At 37.8% G+C, this 19495-nt stretch overlaps 1 protein-coding gene across 4 annotated transcripts in view; it reads right to left on the bottom strand.

Moving 5' to 3' along the window:
- NMNAT2 (nicotinamide nucleotide adenylyltransferase 2) overlaps positions 1-19495 on the bottom strand; it is a 50540-nt gene that overhangs the window by 17543 nt on the left and 13502 nt on the right. For 3 of the 4 annotated variants that reach the window (XM_072419771.1, XM_072419772.1, XM_072419773.1), the window contains one exon: positions 18912-19027. In XM_072419771.1, the coding sequence (XP_072275872.1) occupies positions 18912-19027 (116 nt within the window). Of the gene's footprint in view, positions 1-15255; positions 15516-18911; positions 19028-19495 lie in introns of those variants that run through there. The other variant, XM_072419774.1, reaches the window with a different exon arrangement.

Below are 19495 nucleotides of genomic sequence, written 5' to 3'. Positions count from 1 at the left end.
TGTACAGTATGTGCTGAAGATATTCTACGGTATTAAGCTAGGGCTTACTTTCGGGGGAGGGCTTATATTTCGAGCTTGCTGGAAAACAGCCAAAAATCCTGCTAGGGCTTACTTTCGGGGGGTGTCTTATTTTCGGGGAAACACGGTAGATAGACACAATACAGTGAGAATTGTTACCTTAGAGTGATGGCCTGTAGGTGTGTTACTGCCAGGATCAACAGGTAAAAGTAAAGGCAAACAAGCCTGGCAAAACAAAACTGTAGCTTTCTTCGAACTTCGAAGGAGTATATCCTAAAACTGGCTACAATGTATTACATGTTTCTTCTTTTATGATATATATATATATCTTGCTCGAATCAGTCTTGCTCAAATCAGTCAGAGACTTGTGTGAGCCAGTTAGTTGCTTATCCGAGCACCATTTGTTGTTGCTGACATTTCTTGTAATAAGGATACAGGCTTGAGCCTGCATTGAATTTTAACCTGGAAGCCTGTTGTCTCATGTTTGGACCACTTTGACACCCCATTGCTATGGGTGATCCCACTATGTGTTTGTATATATATATAATATCTAAATATATATACACAAAATTTGGCATACATATAGCTGCTAAAAATAGTTCCCTAAATCTGAGCACAATTTTGTTTGTTTTGTTAAATTTAAAACTCTAGGATTATAGAGCTATTTTTAAAATTTCTTTCAGATCATTGACAGAGCCATGTGAACAATGTTGAATGTCATGATGTCAGGTCTTAAAGAAGTTCCTGTACTTACAGACCTGCAGAATTAAACTCTAAAGAAAATCCATAAGCAGCATATGATGTAAATATTAACTATAAAATATTATAATATTCGTATGACAAGCGCCTGTCATACTAAATTATAAAGAAGTGATGTGCCAACTTTCAGCATTGAGAGACTGAAGAAAATAAAAGATCTGGAAGACTTTTAAGTGTTAAATTGTTGATCATGTCTTGATGGCTTGATTTTGGCAGATCAGTGACTCTTAAACACTTAAACAATTGCTAAGACACTAGAGATATTTATGGAATGTGTTGGGTTTATACTTCATAAGTAGTTGGGTATGCAGAAGTTGTTGGTGGGTGCTAAAAATGTTTGACTGCGGAGCCAAGTTGAATTTGGAGCATTTTGAATAAACAGTGAGAAAAGCTATGGAATGATATTATCTTTTTGCAGAACAATGCATCAAATCACAAGGCCCAGTAAACCATGAATGTTTTGAAGAATTTGGGTATTTTGAGTATACAGACCAGTGTTTCTCAACAAGGGTCCCTCCACAGGTTGCCAGGGATTCCTTGAAAAATGAACAATTGGTGACTCTCAGGTCAGTTTAACTGACGCCAATTATATTTTTGGGGTGAAATTCTTTTCACTGGGCTGCAATGTACCGTGAACTGTGGATTTATTAATTCAAGCAGGAATTCATCAAGACTTGAAAGTTATTTCAAGGTTTCCCCCATGTTAAAAGGGGTCAAGAAAGGCAGTTATAGACCCTACTCAGCAGACCTTGCTCAATTTAATTATTCGGAAATGTTTATATGATTCAGAGTTGATAGAAGAAACATAGCACTATTTAAATGACCAGACATTTTTTAGAAGGGTAAAAGAAACTCGAAAAACCTTGAACTATAGCAAGTGTGTTTGTGTTACTATAGCAAGTGTTTTTTTAAATAGTATGTTCTTTTATCGCTCTAGCTCATTCACTTGTTGGTTAGGTCCAGATTTTTTTTAACTCACCCTTTCTACAGATAAATACCGCTATCCTGTGGTATAGAACTTCCTTGCCTCTCACTAAAATATAAAAGTACTAAACCATCTGTGTGCCTTCAGACAATACTTGACAACAACCTAACAATATATATTAAACATATTGCACAGGACTCCAGGGCTGGGTTTTGGATGAGCGGTATATTCCCCTCTTCTTTAAGTTGTCTTCACTCTAGAAAAAAGGTTATGTACTGTGAAAGGAGTTCAGTGAGTTTTTTGGTGTTTAATGATTGCAGTACTGTGGAATGGGAGGAAATGATCTGGGTGGGCCTTCCTATCCCACCCCAGTACATGCCAGGTTTTCAAGACAGCCAGACAGGTAGCAGAAAGGTGCAGGCTGTGTCCCAGTTTTTGGAGAAAGGAAAGAATTACCTGTGAAACTGGTATATGAGGGAACAAGGTGCCCTTCTGGACCAACCAGGTGGACAGACTTTTTCGTTCTCTCCTACCAGTGAGTCGTAATGTTTTGTATTACTTTTATCTGCTGAAGTGAAGCTATTAGATTTGAGACCAAATAAATAGACTATATTCTGAAGCGCTGCAATGTCCTGGGTAGTTGCTGATCCCTGTAATGCGCAATACTTTCTCAATGCCATGTTAACAGTTCAATAGAATTAGATATAAGGCAAATGATATACATTCTATTAGCCAGCCTTTCTTGACCATTTCAACATGGGGGAAACTTTGAAATAACTTTCAGGTCTTCAAGAAAACCCCACTATTATTTATCCACAATTTTTTAGCATGGAAGCCTCTTACATTGTTGGCCAGTGGGAAAATGTCACCCATACAGATAGCCAAAAAGATAATTAGCATCAGTTAAACTGACCTAGGAGACACAATGTTCCAGACCAGAAAATATTGTTCTGTGATTGTTGTCCTTCTGTGCTGACAAGATGTATTGCTTTCATTCAATGATATTAGTAGATAGGAGCAAAAACTCGGTGAATGACTTTGACCTGTCATATTACTGTACCTTAACATCCTTTATATTATCAATAAGTAATGAAATAGAACTTGCATTTGGTTTCTCCTAGTAAGGCTCATTACTCATTAATGACAGGGCTGATACTGATGTTCAGATCTCTGCTCTAATATATCTGACATGTCATCCTGCTGTGACTGCTGTTATCTGCCATCGGGTGCTTTTAACAAGCAGTTCTAACTAAGAACAATGAGAACCTGGATTAACGCAGGTAAAGCCATTAGATGAATTGGGGTGCCAAGCAATGATAACCAGGACAGAAAAAGTATATATTAAATAATGAAAAAATTATTAAAATAAGAATTCAGATGCAACCCTTCCAGTCCAGCAGATGGAAGAAAAGAAAACCTTCAGGGATCTGGGTTCATTTTATCATTGTTTTCATGTTGATATGTGTTACCATTTTTGCTGTATACAAATATGCATGGCAAAAAATACAAGATCTCTATGTGTTGGATTTTGCCCTCAGACACAGCTGTCTCACATTGAAATTCTGAAATAACTCATCCATGAAGTGTTTTTAAGTTCCATGTGTAATATTCAGCTTCAGCTATTGCTCTCCGCATCCAAATTTTTTTTACACATGCTAGAGAGTGATCAGTAGTTGAGAGCACCACCTGCTGGCTGACTACAATATTACACTACAATGCAAAACTTTTCCTAAAACAGAGGGCCTGATTTATTAAAGCTCTCCAAGACTGGAGAGGATACACTTTCATCAGTGAAGCTGGATGATCCAGCACAATTGCAATGGATCTGGTCCAGGACATTTGCTAACAAAGAGCAAATGACTTTAATGAAATCCATTCCATGTTTGCTGAATCATTCAGCTTTACTGATGAAAGCGTATCCTCTCCAGCCTTGGAGAGATTTCATAAATCAGGCCCAGACTGTCCAGCTGCAGTCCTTAAGGGCCACATAAAGACCAAGCTAAAACCTTTCTTACTTTTTTAAATCATACTTTTTTAAAGTCACTGCTGTTTTGCTCTTTGGGACTGGAGTTAGACATCTGCCCATAACCAATACAGTTTAGGATATACAGTATTTGACTATACTATATAATCCTTTCCCCCAAAGTATTCAGACTAATGAGTTGTGTTAATGATATGCAGTTGTTGACTAGTTTCCAGAAGTCATTAGCTAAGCCCTCATTTTCCTATCTATTTCTCTGATGATTGTAGTTATGCATATAGCAAAAATCAATGATACGTCTGTCACAGGGTAATTAGGTGTGTTTTTAAAACTTGAGCTACAACTGATAGCCTGCTTTGAGGTGTGGAACAGGAAAAATGAGGGTGCCCAACTTGGGAAAAAAATCAGGTCTCTGGGTACTGTCAGGGGCAGAGATTTAGTTTTCCAATTATGAGCTGATGAGTTCTTTGCAAGCTGAATAGTTTATATTTGGCAATGATTTCTGTAAACATTGGGAGATGAGAGGATTTTAAGTTGCGGATAAGTATAGGCTGCCACTAGGTGTATTGATTGGTTGAGATCTGACAAACCCCCCCCCCCCCCCCCCCCCATCAGCATATCGCTGTAAGAAGAAAAGTCTTTCTGCCAGATTGGAAACATAAAGTAATAATGTAATGGTCTCTTTGTGAATAATGACATTTGATTTGCAGCTAGATAGCGTAGATGTTAACTTGGTAAAAAAACAATCTCTATGCTCCCGGTTGTGTATAAATAAAAGACCCACAGTTGGTTATATTGCCAACCAGATAATTAACAAAGTTCAAGTTTGGCTATTCCCAAAGTCTAAAACATGACTCTGTTTGGCTGAACTGCTCTCAAACTGAACAGAGGTATGTCGGAGCCACACAAATGACCTTGATAAATAAGAGTAACTCCAGATATAACTTAGATTCCATTTTACATACCCTGTGCCCATTTCCGCCACTGTAAATCACTTAAAGCTAATTAACAAATGTAACATGGATGAGTCAACATTTTGTGTGATGACAGGTCTACATATATTTTATTATTCATCTTATTTGCCTTTCAAACATTTTCTATGGAGATGCAGATGTGGTCCAGAAATCTTTTTAGCAGCTCAGTAAGCATCTACATTTGAATTGCCTATTTTTCCATCTATTTAACCTGATCCTTTCACAGAAGGATTTTCCTGAATCTGCAGTAATAAATTTAGATTTTGCAGGCGAGTGACATTGAATATTTTTATGTTATATGGATTATATTTCACAATGAAAGGACATAAAGATTTGGGATGGTTCAGATTGAATATTCCAAACTTTGGAACAATAACATATTAAAGGGATATAGTGCTTTGTGAACATGTAGTAATTATTTATCAGTTAGATTTAGGACTATATTAAACTGATTATGAATATTTCATATTTAGCAATTGTGCTGGTGATCTGCTCTCAAACATTCTTGCTGAGTCATTTTGCAGCTATGTTGTGACAAGTCTCATGGTCATAATATTTTTTTGCAGTTAAAGTATATTTTAAACACACTCGGATGAATGGGTCAGAGGAGGGTCATGTTCCTATCCCTCTGCTTTTCCATTAGTGGCAGAAAAAACACATGATGGAAACACACAATAGAAAGGCCAGTATGTTTATCTTCGTAAAAGAGATGTTTAACCTCCCAACCGTTAAGCCCGCACTTTTCCGTACTAAAAAAAGTTGCAATTATCGTTAACCCCGAACTTTTCTCCCTACATTAAAATCCTCACTTACCTGGTCCCGCTGTGCTCATCCAGCGTCGTGTCTGTGTTCCAGCGTCGTCCTCCAGCGTCGATCTCCCTCTCCAGCGTCGGGTGCCTTCTCCTATACCAGCGGGACCGGTAAGATGCCGGCCGGCTTCTTACCTGGTCCCGCTGATCATCCAGCGTCGTGCTCGTTCCAGCGCAGGGTGATCTCTGAAACAAGAAGCCGGCCGGCGGGGGAAAAAAAAGCCGGCCAGCTTCTCCCTGCGTGCGTGCGCGATGCGGTCGGCGCGTGTGCGGGAAATTCAAATTGAAACTCATTCAAACATTTTGTATTGGATTGAATACAAAGTCCTGTATACCTATAGGTATGTGACGGACACTAGGGAGGTGTTTTAGAAAAATATATTACTATACAGTATACCGAATTATCGCATTTTCAGTATTGGATTGAATACAAACTCCTGTATCCAATCCAATACAAAATAATAGAAAATATATTTATGTGGTTTTGTCTATAGGTATGTGACGTTGGACACTAGGGAGGTGTTTTAGAAAAATATATTACTATACAGTATACCGAATTATCGCATTTTCAGTATTTTTCATTTATTTATGTATTCTTGTTTAAGCTGAATTTTGTGTTTTTCCTTTAATTTTATTAAAAGTATTTTTTTTTTTTTTTACATGATTGTGTGTTTCAAACATTTTTTATATTCATTATATCTACTAGACCCCTATTAGGACATATTTCTGTAAGTTACAGGTCTACAATTTAAAAAAAAAAATTTCATGAAAACCTGTAACGCTTTTGGTACAGAAATCTAGACATCAGTGTAACGCCCAGGTGGTTAATAGAGGTATTGAAAAACAAATATACAGGTTAATGTACTAAATCATATAAACATTAGAATATTTACTAAAAAGTTTTGTTTTCCTTTAAATAGGAACTGTTTTAGGTTCATGTATAGCAACCAATCAGATTATTGCCTACAAACCAAAGTAACAGCTAAAGAACAAAGAAGCAAAACTGTTCTGTTCAACAGCCACCAATCTGAAACATGTATAAAGTAATTCAAAACTCAGGGGGAAGGCTTCAAACCACCCCTTATTAAACTATTCACAACTGAGGATGTTGGACACTCCACTTATACTGGGTCTCACTTTCTACAACTAGAAAGTGCTTTACTATGCACAAACCAACATAACAACACCATTTTTCTAGCTGAGTTTTACATATTACACTAATGACTGAGGAAAGGTATAGCTTGGAAATTAAAGTCAAACTCTCTTTTAGATAGTATGCATCTGAATTTGGGAGATCTTTGCAGGCACAAATAAGAGAATGTATTTTCTTCCCAGGAATGTAACTTTTTTGACAAGATAGCAATGTTTACAGTGTACAGAATGAGTACATGTGGAATAGGGAATATACAGTTTAATGTACAGAATGAAGACGAGTGAGATAGATAATGTACAGTAAAGCATACAGAATGAAGCAGCGTGGAATAAGGAATGTAGAGCACAGAATGAATATTTGTGGAAATGCAGAATAGGTAAAGTGCAGTACAATATACAGAATATGGAGGTGTGGAATATGGAATTTACAGTGCAGTATACAGAATGAGAGAAGGTATGGAATAAGGAATGTACAGTGCACAGGATGTGGAATCAGGAATTTAAAGATTAGGGTGATGCTGAAAAGAAAACGTAAAACGCAGCATAAAAAATAGGAATAGTTGGCATTTATGACATTCAAAATCTTTGTATATAGGGCTAGTGCATGACAAACGCTTAAGAAAAAAAGGAACAACAGGTTAATCTGCAACATAATATTTTTGAGCATCCTCAAACATATTTAACTTGATTTTTCAAGTAATGATGAGCTCATATTGGTTCGTAATCTTGATGAGTAGCTCATTATTTATTAGCTTTACAGGACATTGTGATTTCCAGTTCAGATTCAGAATTCCTCTATATTCTGAACTACTTAAACCTCCCTCCCATGCTGTTGTTTATGCTGATGTTTACACTGTCAGCACAGAGGTTTTCAGGCATGCCATTTTCTAAAATGAGGGCCAAAGCCTAACTAAACCTAACACACTACTCAGCCAATCAGTGCACTGAAGTTGCATTTAGGGGGTGGGCATTGCAACTTGCAAGTGCTCGAAACTTACAGTTTTCTTTCTAGAAAATCAGCAATCCTGGCCCTGGTGGTGGTGGTGTTGGGAGTTTCCTCTGCCCTACCAAATCCAACAATAGTTTGCACATGTGTATATGCTGCTCTGCAAGCTACTGTGAGAGCAGTAACATCTCACTCGTGGCAACTAGTGTTGGTCGAATAGCTCACTATTCGATTCGGCAGCTATTCGGCCAAATATAGCAAAAAAATTCGGGTGGTCAAACATCGAATTCGAACACCATTAAAGTTAATAGGAGAAAAATTCGGGTTTGTTTCAGCACTGTGTAGAGCTTCTACAGCCTCCAAACAGATGTAAAACGATACATTATAAAAGGATACATAAAAAGATACCGTATTTTTCGCTGTATAAGACGCTCCGGAATATAAGACGCACCCAATTTTAAAGGAGGAAAATTTAGAAAAAAAAGATTCTGAAAGATTATTCCCCTTCTGATTACTCATGTGCCATTCATACCGGTATTCCCCTTCTGATCACTCATGTGCCATTCAAATTCCCTTTTTGATCACTCTGTCATTCAAAATTCCTTTCTGATCACTCTGTCATTCAAATTCCCCTTCTGATCACTCTGTGCTTTTTTTCCACTGTATGGCAGTTAGGACAGGGAACAGCAGGTGGCGCTGTGCCGGCTTCTTTCGCTAGGCGGGTGTACGCGCATACTCGAGTCCGGACCGCGGTAATCCGCGATCGCTGGCCGCGCGTACTTTCGCGCTTCCAGCGAGCGCGGATTTCATTGATGAATCAGGGGCAGTATCTCCATTCAACCTCTATTGCCCTCGTATTGCCTCCAGGATCAGGGGAGCAGAGCTGTCAGCATAGTAAAGCTCCGCTGATTGCTCTGCTCCCTGAGGAAAGGGAAACCCTGATGACAGCAAAGGCATCATCAGGATTTCCCTTTTCTCAGCAACTCAGGGAGCAGAGCAATCAGCAGAGCTTTACTAGTTAGCAGTCTTTCTTGACCTTTTCAACATGAGGGAATCCTTGAAATACCTATTAGGTCTTCAGGAACCCCTTTCTATTACAGCTCACAGTAAATTGGCTTGACGGTGTTTGGGAAGAAAGCCTCCCAGATTGCTGGCCAATGGGAAGAATAGCAGATAGCTCAAAAGATCAAATTGACTTGGGGGCACAGATTGCTCATTGTTTATGGAAACCCCTATCAATCTCTGAAGGAACCCTGGTTGAGAAACACAGGTCTATAGGCTGTCCACATTCCTGTTCATTGACAAATTATAGGTTCTTTTGTATAAATACCCCCCACCTGCTGATTTGACTGCAATTTACATGCTGCTCCATTGTACCCCTAGGTAAATGCATGGTATTTACAGAAATGAAGCAGCATGTAACTTTCTCCTCAGGTGAACATTTCAATTTGCCCTAAAATCGGAATTCTAGTGTTACCATCTTGCACAGTTATACAGGCTACCCTTCTGCATTGAAATTGTTTACTCTGATTATACTGTAAACTGTGCACTTCTCGCACTGTCCATTGTAAGCTGCAGCAAGACAGATACCCCCTCATTTCCTGACTGAATGACAATCTGCATCTTGCTCTTTCTTTTCCAACTTTACTCACCCTGGTCAGCCTCTTTCACTTTCTGAATATCATTTCTTAATTACAGAGGCTCAGATTCGCATGTGGGCATGTGGGCTTTTATTTAAAGCAGCCTAAATGCAATTCCCCCCATTATTTTGATGATTGCATAACATCTACCCAGTTTACTGCTTACATCAGAGCTGGGGGGTCTTGAGTGGGGTACTGAGGTTGGATGTATTATTGTTGGGAAGCCATGTAGAGCAGTTCGCTAGTTCATCATAGTAGCATCTTGTAAGGTGGTGCCAGAGAAGACAAAATATCAGCAGGATAAACTTCAGTAAGAATGAACATTGTGACAGAGTCTCTTTAAAGCATCTAATATATGAAAACTATAGGAAAGAAAATGCCTGTGTTGCCCACAACAACCATTAAGATCCTTTACTTCCTAACTTATCCACACTGGAAAAAAGAAAGCTTAATTATTCTTTTTAATTTTGGCGTACACAGGACAGAAGACATCGACAAGCAAGACATATTTCAAACAGACATGCATACAATTCGATGCAATCTACCAGGCAAGCTGGTCATGGGGGTTTCATGCTTTTAATTCCTGTGATGAATGCTTTCAGTGGGTTCTACATTCTCACATTAGCAGACAATATGTTCCTTGTTATTTTCTAACAAAGAACTTTGATGGAAGCAGAGCTTTTACAGAATGAACCAGCTATAAAAGAAATGTTCTTGGGTGTGAACTTTTATGAAAAAAGTTATTCATTTAAGTATATTATAATGCCAAGGTCTGTGAAAATGAACCCATAATGAACTAAATGACAATAAGGCAGGAGAGCACAATACATGAATCACAAAAGGTTGTTTTTGTCATTTATAAATATGGGAGCAAATCTGCAGTCAGTTAGAAATGGTAGCAGAAGAAGGCGTAACATAACACAACACACATAATAATAAAACTCTGAATATAACGCATAGCTGCCTTGTTCCAAGCTACATTACAGGCATTGGTTGATTACTGTTCTATTTCCTTTTTAGAAAAAAATACATTTATTTATTGTTCAGAATGGACCAGTAGATATCTCATTCAACACTATTTGTGCATAGAATGTTGTAAGTTATTTTGTAAAGCTATAGATTTCTAGCAATACCTAGTATGCAGCTGTAAAAACTCTACTTCACCCTAAAAAGTCTATCTGCATATTTAGAGTCTTATCCAGCTTTGGAATATATTTATTCTTTTATTGCTCTAGGTCAGACGATAGAAAAACAAATATTTCCCCAAAAATGTAGTGATATAGAATTGAAAAGGAGGTAAACATAATCTTTACACAGTTTTCACAGCTGCTGTCTAGGGATTTCTAGAGAGCTGTAACATGATAGAAGGATCAATGAAGGGCTTACAACACCCTACAAGAGGATATTAGGGCCTGTATAAGATTGTACATAGGTGTTTTGCTGTATATTTAAAGCTTTATATATGGGATTCAGGCCCGGAGTGTCCTGGAAGGAATGAGTGGGCCTGATGCTCCATCCCTTTTTCAGGCCAGAAGTTGGTGATGGCTCTGGTGCACCTGGCCATTATTAATAAAAGGGAGCAGGTGTTTTAGACAGAGGGAGAGTTGCAGCTTGAGAGGAGGTGTGCCTCAGGCAGAAAGGTTGTGTGAAGCCTGTGAGCTGAGAGAAGGTCTCCCACAATTTAGGTCTTGGTAGACAAGAGCCAGGAGGCTAAATTTGGTGTTTTTTGGCATGCTGTAACAAAAACATTGTTATTTTTGCAAAATAAGTGGGCAAAGCACCCTGAAATTGAATTTAAAGTCTGAAGGACCTTTCTTCAGCGAGTGCATTTGATGCAAATTTTCCACACTCCCCAATCAGAATACGGGCATTGAATAATCTGAAGCAAAACTTTTTGAGATGTCTTAGCATAACCATAGACTATGTACATTTATGTAAGTGTATATTCAGGTTCACAAAACACCTTACAATCTCGTAAATGTGGGCCTTCAGTCTGTATCTATTTAAGTACCACAAGTTTTCTGGTACAGTAGTATAAGAGCAACAAAAAGCGTTAATTGTAGTGATATATTTTTGGATCATCCATAATGGCCAGAAGACATCTAGTAGGATTGCAAATACTGTGAAAAGAAAAGCTGTTAGCTACAAAAGTAGTCACCTTTAACCAAAAATAGTCTGATAATGGGACATACTTCCAGGTGATATATAAAGATAACTACCTTCAATCATTTGATATTTATAACAAAACAGTTTATCTTCTTCACATCTGTAAAAATCCTATTTGGGTAAAATACACCTGGTAGAGATATTTTAGGTGTATCATTTTGTCTCTGGATGAGCTCACAGAATCAACCTAAATTCCAATCATCTACAGTCAGATTTAGAAGTTTGCTTTCTGTTTACAATTACTGTGGGTTTAGCTTAAAATTTATTAGGATCAGTTTTTAAATACTATCTGTGTTTTCCTTTTCTAGTGACATGCCTTTTTTCTTGTCCCTGGGTCCTAGAAATAGGTGATGAATACCTTGAAACTGAAAACTAAAGCCACTTTGCAAAATACAGGTTTAGGCAGGTGGTTATTGCAGGAAGGGACAGGTGATGTCCATTGTACAATATTAAAAGCTGAACTCTCGGGTAAAGAATGAACTGCTGTGTTCCTGCACAAGAGTCATGTCATTCCAGCACGACCAATCAAGATGGCCAAATATCGACTTTAGGAAAAAGGAAGGAAGACGGCTGTGATCTAGATTTAGTTCTGCTTTAAAGGCTGATATAACTTGCCAGCCGTACACAGCACTGTATTAAAGCTTAATAAAACCCATCACATATATGTTAATAACAAGAAAAAAAATTGGTTATCATTCCTGTGACCATATATCAACACATAGCAGATGCTGTGATCATACAATTTACTGTCCACGATTTATGTTACAAGGTAGTATTTTTTAAGAAGAGATCATGTCTACACCATTAGATTATCCAGTTAATTATGTTTTATATACAATGATTTACACAACATATTACAAACAAAATTCTATATACACATACATTAGTACATGAAAAAAAAGGGTGATTCAAGCTAATTGAATATATCAAGGATCCTGAAGTCGTATATACTAAGCTAACAATAGGAGCAGCTCAAGGCCATTCTACATTCAGATCAATACATCTTACTACAAGCCATGTGGTAATTGTCTACACAGAAAAAGCATATTTCACTGGATTCTAGCCTAACAGGAAAGATGACTATTTCTTCTTTAAATATTAGGAAATATTTCCTCGTACTAATATTCAGCTAAGTATTTGCAGCTTGAGATTCTCAGTAAGGCTTTAAACAAGACTGCCTGTACTGAAGTAATATACACTATATTATACATAATATGCAGCCACAAACAGAACAAGCTTTGCTGCCTCAGTGTGTAAGTGGTGTTGATGCACTATCATTTCCTAAGGGCAAGTTAATATTTTAATACCTATTTCGCTTCCTCTTTTAAATAAAACACCTATAAAACGTTATACTACGAGCAATTTAAAGTAAGTTCTGGAGACACTTTGCTCTGAAAACAATTAATTAAATTATCTCCACAACACCCTCTTCAGCAAAAAAAAAAAAACAAAGACCGCATTGAGGGTGATTAGGATGCTCATCCTAAAGTGTTCAGAACTGGAGTTTCACCAAGCACACTCTCATACTAGTAGCACATGGTACTGCTCCAAAATCTAGCTCACTCTGTTGTTTATGGGTGCAGATTAAATCAATTAATTCATCTTAACTTTACCATGTGGCCTCTCCATCCTTACCAAAATTACAGCTGCAAGAAAATAAATACTTCTCAAATGCCTTTTTAGCTCACTCTACCTGCTGAGAATGCTAGTTCGGAATCTCCTCCAAAACAGAAAATACAATTAGACAATTGTTGCTATAATACTGGAAGATTTTCCTCTACCTCTTGTTCTCATGACAACTCCAGCATTAAGGATTACTACTTACTTTCTGTATTGGAAATTATAATCCCTTACCTACTATATCCAAAACTAAAAAGTTTTCCTTTACATTTTGTAACTCTAAAGACCTAAAGAACCTGCTGAGTAATAAACATATTCAACTGGTTGACCCCAATTGTTTTTTTATGCCTTGAGGTGGTGAAGAACCCTTCGTCATCTGATGATAAACAAGCACAACAACTCTTGGAAGTCCTGTAAGAACACTTACAGTACCTTAGTCATTTGAAGTAGGAAACCAATACTCCCTTACTCAGCACTTACCACCTTATTCTATACTCTGCGATGTGCACTCCCTTTCTTCATCACCTCCGCTCTGCCTAACCCCTACTGCCTAATTTTATGCTCTGTTCCATTTTCCTCTTTTTATGTTTACTATCTGTTTAAATTTACAAATATTTATCTGTAAACCAATATGTTGACTTTTTTCTTTACTGTTTTCCAATGTGAAAAAATAACAACTACATTTAAATGGAAGCACACTTACTGTTTTTTGTTTGTTTTTTTAATTTGTTCATTGTTACTTGTCTTTGTGTGGTTACATCTGGAAATGATAAACACTTCTTGGGTCCCAGTAAAGTAACAATGTATTTATTTTGTGCCCTTGGATTAAAAGGCATTCTAAGGGAATAGCTGTCCCCATACTGTAACCCGTGACTGTAACAGATTTTGATATCACAATAGCTATCACCTACTGTAATAATGCAGAACCTGCATCTGCCTCAGAATCTCCTGACACACATTGCCGTCAATAATTATTCCGATTTCCTGTCTTCTAATTACAGCAGTGACTGACACTTGATTCTCTATAGATTCTGCCACAGCTGAGGCCTCGCAAAATTTAAGCTGTTGTTTTTTTTTATCCAAAACACTTATCCATGGCAGATATGCTGGAATGAACTTTACAGTTTATTATTTTTTTTGTATGCGAAGATTTTTGGACATTATCACAGTTTTATCACATTCATTACAGAACGGTAAAGGAAGATATAATTTGTAACAAAAAGCATCTATACCAACATTTAAAAGAGAAATTCTCTGGGAAACCTTCTGGAAATTCTAAGCCTAGAGGACTACTTGGTACCCTGCTTCTATGAATGGTCATTTATAAAATTGATATTCTGTTTCAAATTTTATGTGTTGCTTCTCATTAAAGAAACATCCACACCATTTCCAAGAAAATAAGTAAGTGAGGAGATCTAACTTTGTAGGAGAAGCAGTATTTTATGGTACAGCTTACCAGTACCAAAAACCAGGGCCTATTGTTTCCAGGGAAAATGGTAAATATTAGGAAACCATCAATTGTAATATGCAGAAACCATGACCACAATCTAATACAGATGCAACATTGGATATTGGGATGTTAAACAAAAAAGTTTATCAATGTAGTTTGGTATAGGTATACGCCACATCACTATGATATATTAGAATCATAACATACAAGTAAAACTGTTACCAAAATCAGATGATAAATACCATCAGTCCATTAAAAAAAAAAATCAGTGAATAAATCAACAACTCCCACCCCTCCCTTGGCTTTGAGACCTCTTTGTTGTGAAAGGTAATTATGCATAAATTTATCCCTGCACAGAATAGCTTCCTTTACATCACATCTACCTTGGAAACACAGAGCTGCTGTTATTGCTACCACAATGCATTGAATAAAAACATTGTATATTACAAAAAGTATATTAAATCCTCATCAAACAAAATGCGCTATAGTATATCTGTTTTCAAATCCCTTCTTATAATCGTACAGGTTACTTTCTTCTACAGTCTGCCCTCCTATGGCACGCGGTTCGAGGGGAGAGATCTCTTAACTGCATTCTCCATTATGGAGCAATGCCAACACGACAAACGCAATGGGAAAAAATCAGATTGGAAAGACTGATGGACAGAAGAGATGGACATCTAACAGGAAGAAGGGAGGATGGATAAGCTAGAGGAGGATACAATGAGAGGATGGGAGATCATATCACAGATCAAGAGGTTTGTTATGATACACATTAGGCTAAACGGACAGGTAAAGGTGTCAGTGATTTGACTCACCAAACATCTGGATATGTCCTTTTGTGATGGGATTGAAGCTGCCGCAGGCCAGCAGGATAACATGGGTTTTGGTGGTTTCAGCCATGCTGGTAGGATCAGAGGAAGAGGCAGAATATGGGTGGGTGAGGAATAGGGGTAGACTGTGGGTGGGGGCAAATTGCAAGTTTAGATAAGGGTTTTCTCTAAGTGGGTGGGTATCCTTTGCCACTGCAGAGAAAGGAGATGAGACTGGCTGCTGAACAGTCAGAGGAGAGAATGCTAGAGGCAGAACGTCATAGCTCGGACTCCCTCCCCCATCTTCCCTGCGCTCTCCCTATACAGCCTTCCCCTTTAACTACTACACAACCACACATCCACCTGCTCTCTCCTATCCATTGGATCTGAACAAACACAGCCACATCATTATGAAAGAGATGCTAGTCAGTAAGACCTGTCCTCAACAAAAAGACAAAATATACCTAAACAGAAATGTAAAAAATAATAAAATAAAAAAAAGTAAAAAATATAATATTGTGATGCTGTTGTGCTGTAAACGGCAACTAACAGATCTGATTTTAAGGCAGCTTTGATAGGATTGATGGTGTCCATAGTGCAGTCATCAATAACAATCAATTAGATTTCCTAAATCTTCTAAGATTTTCAAACGTTTTTCTCTTTTTTGTCTTTTTAAAGTCAGCTTTCTTTTTGGCAAGTACTGCATAAATATTTAAATTGCCTACAATATCCCTATCATTTAATACAACCCACAGTTTGACATTCTGTCTATAGTGCCTTTAATCAAAAGAAAAAAGCATGAAGGAAAATATTGACCCAGCCATATGAAAGTTTAGACAAATAAAATTAACCCATTATTGTGCATTTATTTGGAACACAGTGTTTTATAGTGTTTGTCAATAAAATATTTCATCTTAATTGCTAAATGTCTGAGCTCTTAGGACTGGGGCAGAATAATAGACCGAGGGCCTAACATGGACAATTGTATTTGATGACTAACTCCAGTTTTATTGATAAACAAGCTGCTTTTGCATCCTCTCCTCTTGATGTCAGTTCCCACTACTGACAAGATGACTGACAATAATAGTGCTCCTCGGATCACTGCAACCAAATTCTGCAACCATAGAAGATTCTAGCATTGATCTGTAATGATTACACAAGCAATGGGCCTTGTATTGGGTCCCTGGGGATAGGGAAAGGGGGGTAAAAAACAATTGGTTTTGAATCAAGCACAGAAGTTTTACGGATTCCTTAAAAATTTTAGTGCAGATGACTAATTGTCGCTTTTCTTGTGGAGAAAAGGTAAAGTGAAATTCATTGTGCATGCCCTACATTACACTAATTTTAAAGTGATCAAGAACTCAAACACGTGATCCATCTATACAAGTCCTGTTAAATCTATAGGTTTAGGGATAAGACATTTTTTCTAATAAAATGTATCATTTGACCCATCCTAAACCTATAACATACTACTAATAAATAGGTCTCGAATACTTTCCACTAAAATCTTCCATGTTTTCAGGTTATTAGAAAGCTGGACAGCTCCCACAACAGAATATAAATGATACTCAAACTCACTGTGTAAAATACTTACACTCCTTTATTATGTATATGAGTATATGTTTTTTTTTTGTTTTTTTTTTACAGTGTATACCGTTACAGATCCCCACAGGACCAAGTGATCTGTGCCCTCTTCTGTTTCACCCACCTTACCCTTCCCTTCTCCCAGCTCTGCTCAGGAATCTCATTCTCCTGACTCTGCTCAGGAATCCCATTCCCTGGTCACTTTCTGGTGTAGACCATGTGACTCTGAGAGTTGCCCCTTTATGTCAGAGGACTAGAATATTCCACTGACGGGCTCAACCTGCTGGCGGAAATATGAACACAACCTGAACTGCCTCATCTCCAGCACTCCCTTTGTTGGTGAGTTTATATACCTGCAGGTCACATGGTCTTCATTCATCAAATGATCCCCCCTACATAACAAAGTGAATGGGAACAGGATGTTTCCTGAAAAATTTCCTTTAGAGTTCCTCTAAACTCTGCTTTCAGCTTCCTGTCTGCATTTCCTGATTTTGATTCTGACTCCTTGCCTCACGTACCCCGGCTCTGTATGACTTCTCCTGATTGCCATTTGCCCTGACCTTGGCTTGGCGGACTACTCTTTTGCCTTTTGCTCCTGTACTGTGCTTTGGTCCTACCCAGTCAGAAGTCACCAGCCCTTGCTTGCACAGGGGCTGCAACCTGGGCACCTCCTCCTAATGTCCACCACCCCTTACCGGTGTGCTGGTGAAGCTAGAGGCTAGTGTCTTAGACTTTGCGCCTTGTATATGTCTCTGCCTAGTGGGCTGATGACATGGAGGTTCCTCCATCCCGCCATTTGCAATTATGAATGTATTTAAACAAACAGAAGCCATGGTGCCTACTTGTTCTTATTGGAGTTTTCTTTCAAGGTAGACTTCAAGAAGGAACCTGAATATCCTGGGTCAGCCATTTTTGTTTTAGGTTTTGCTCTGCCCTTAACTATAGTAGTTCATGATTACTGATGTAAGGAACAACATGGAAGATTTGGAACTTGAGGGTCAGCCTGGGAATAGAAGATATTAGAAGATAAAAGTTCATGTACTCCTGTACCCCCACTTTCTATAGTAACCTGTACTCTGGCCATTTAGCGCAAAGTAACAAGTTGAATTAATACCCTTCACTCTCCACTTATACATTTACCTTTCCCATTCTTCCCCATCACTGCCATATTCACTTTTAAGATCCCCATGAAAAACTTGGTACGTCTGAATATAGAGAGACATGTGTCTTTCTACCATAATGCAATACATGATGCTTTGTCAGCCAACATCCAAACACAGTAACATTGGGGCAGGAGAAGAATACTCCACCTGGGGTGAGCTTTATAACCAGCTTTTACCTAAATTGAAATTTGGAAAAGAGATCCAGTTAGTGAATATGGCATTGGGCAAGTAAACAGGAAGTAAATATCCGCAAGGTAGTAAAAGTGTATCTAATATGTTAGTATTCTCTAAATGTGAACTACAGGGAGGGAGGTTTGGGGATCGTTTTATGGTCCTTATAAAGTGACAAAGTAAAATCCACTACTACTTTAATGCATTCAGCAATGAGCTATATGACTAATGCAATGATGAGTCTGTAGTATAACAGTATCATGTATCAAGGTGACTTTTACATAGTTTTGCAGTTTTGTGAAGGAACGCTTAACACTAGTCCTCTGAGATAGCAGTGAAGGCCAGTTAATTATGAAAAATAATAGCTGTAAACCATCATGTGTCTCATTCACCTAGAGGGCCCAGCAGAGAACTTGCTAATTAAACTGGCCCTCTCAGTGGAGCAGATAATGGATGTATTTCCAACCAAGCCAGGAAAACACTAAAATAGTTGTGTTAGTGTCCATTTTAACAGTTGTATTAATAATTTTGATACCAGAAGAAAATGTCACTTTTGTCAATGCAATAATGTAGTTGGGCTGGTGTTTTGTTTTTTTTTCCCTATATCACATTTTTTGACACAGAAAATGTACTTTTCAATTAACATTAGTTAACTGTATTAAATATAGAATGGTCCAAATAAAAAAACAAACACTACATAAATAAACTTCCAATATGCTACTATATATAAACTTAGTACTTTACTGGCATGGCAAGAAGTGCTCAAACTCTGCCCTGGGTAGGATGAGAATTTGAATTTGATGGATGTTCTTCTTTTGAGCCCACTATCACTCATGCAAAGAAAACTCATGAGGACTCCACTGTTAAAAACATAAAAAAAGAAAGATTAGAATCTTCTAAAATCCAAATTGACAAGGCACAATGCTTTTGGAAGGCCATCCCACAGACAAATGAGACAAAACTGGAGATTTCTGGTAAGGCACATCAGCACAGATGAAAAAAAACAAGCTTTTAAAGAACACCCTACATCTATTATAAAACATGAAAGAGGCCTGGTTAAGTTTTGGGGTTACTAAGCTGTGTCCCACATGGGGTGTCTTGTGCCGGGAACAATGCAATCTCAAACATACTCAAGGCATTCTGAGGTCAAACTAGCCAGTATCAGAAAGTGTTGTCCTATTTGCATCATGGCTTCTGCAACAGGGTAATGAGCTAATGCTTTCAAGAATAGCTAAGGACAACACATTGGAGTATTCTGAAGTGGCCTTCTGTGAGCCCCAATTTGATCCCTATCAAATGTATGTGAAAGGACTAAAATATGCAGTCTA

This window comes from Pyxicephalus adspersus, chromosome 8 (assembly GCF_032062135.1).
Source record: "Pyxicephalus adspersus chromosome 8, UCB_Pads_2.0, whole genome shotgun sequence".
NCBI lineage: Eukaryota > Metazoa > Chordata > Amphibia > Anura > Pyxicephalidae > Pyxicephalus > Pyxicephalus adspersus.
The sequence above is the reverse complement of the archived record's forward strand: the minus strand, read 5'-3'. Positions and strand labels throughout refer to the sequence as shown.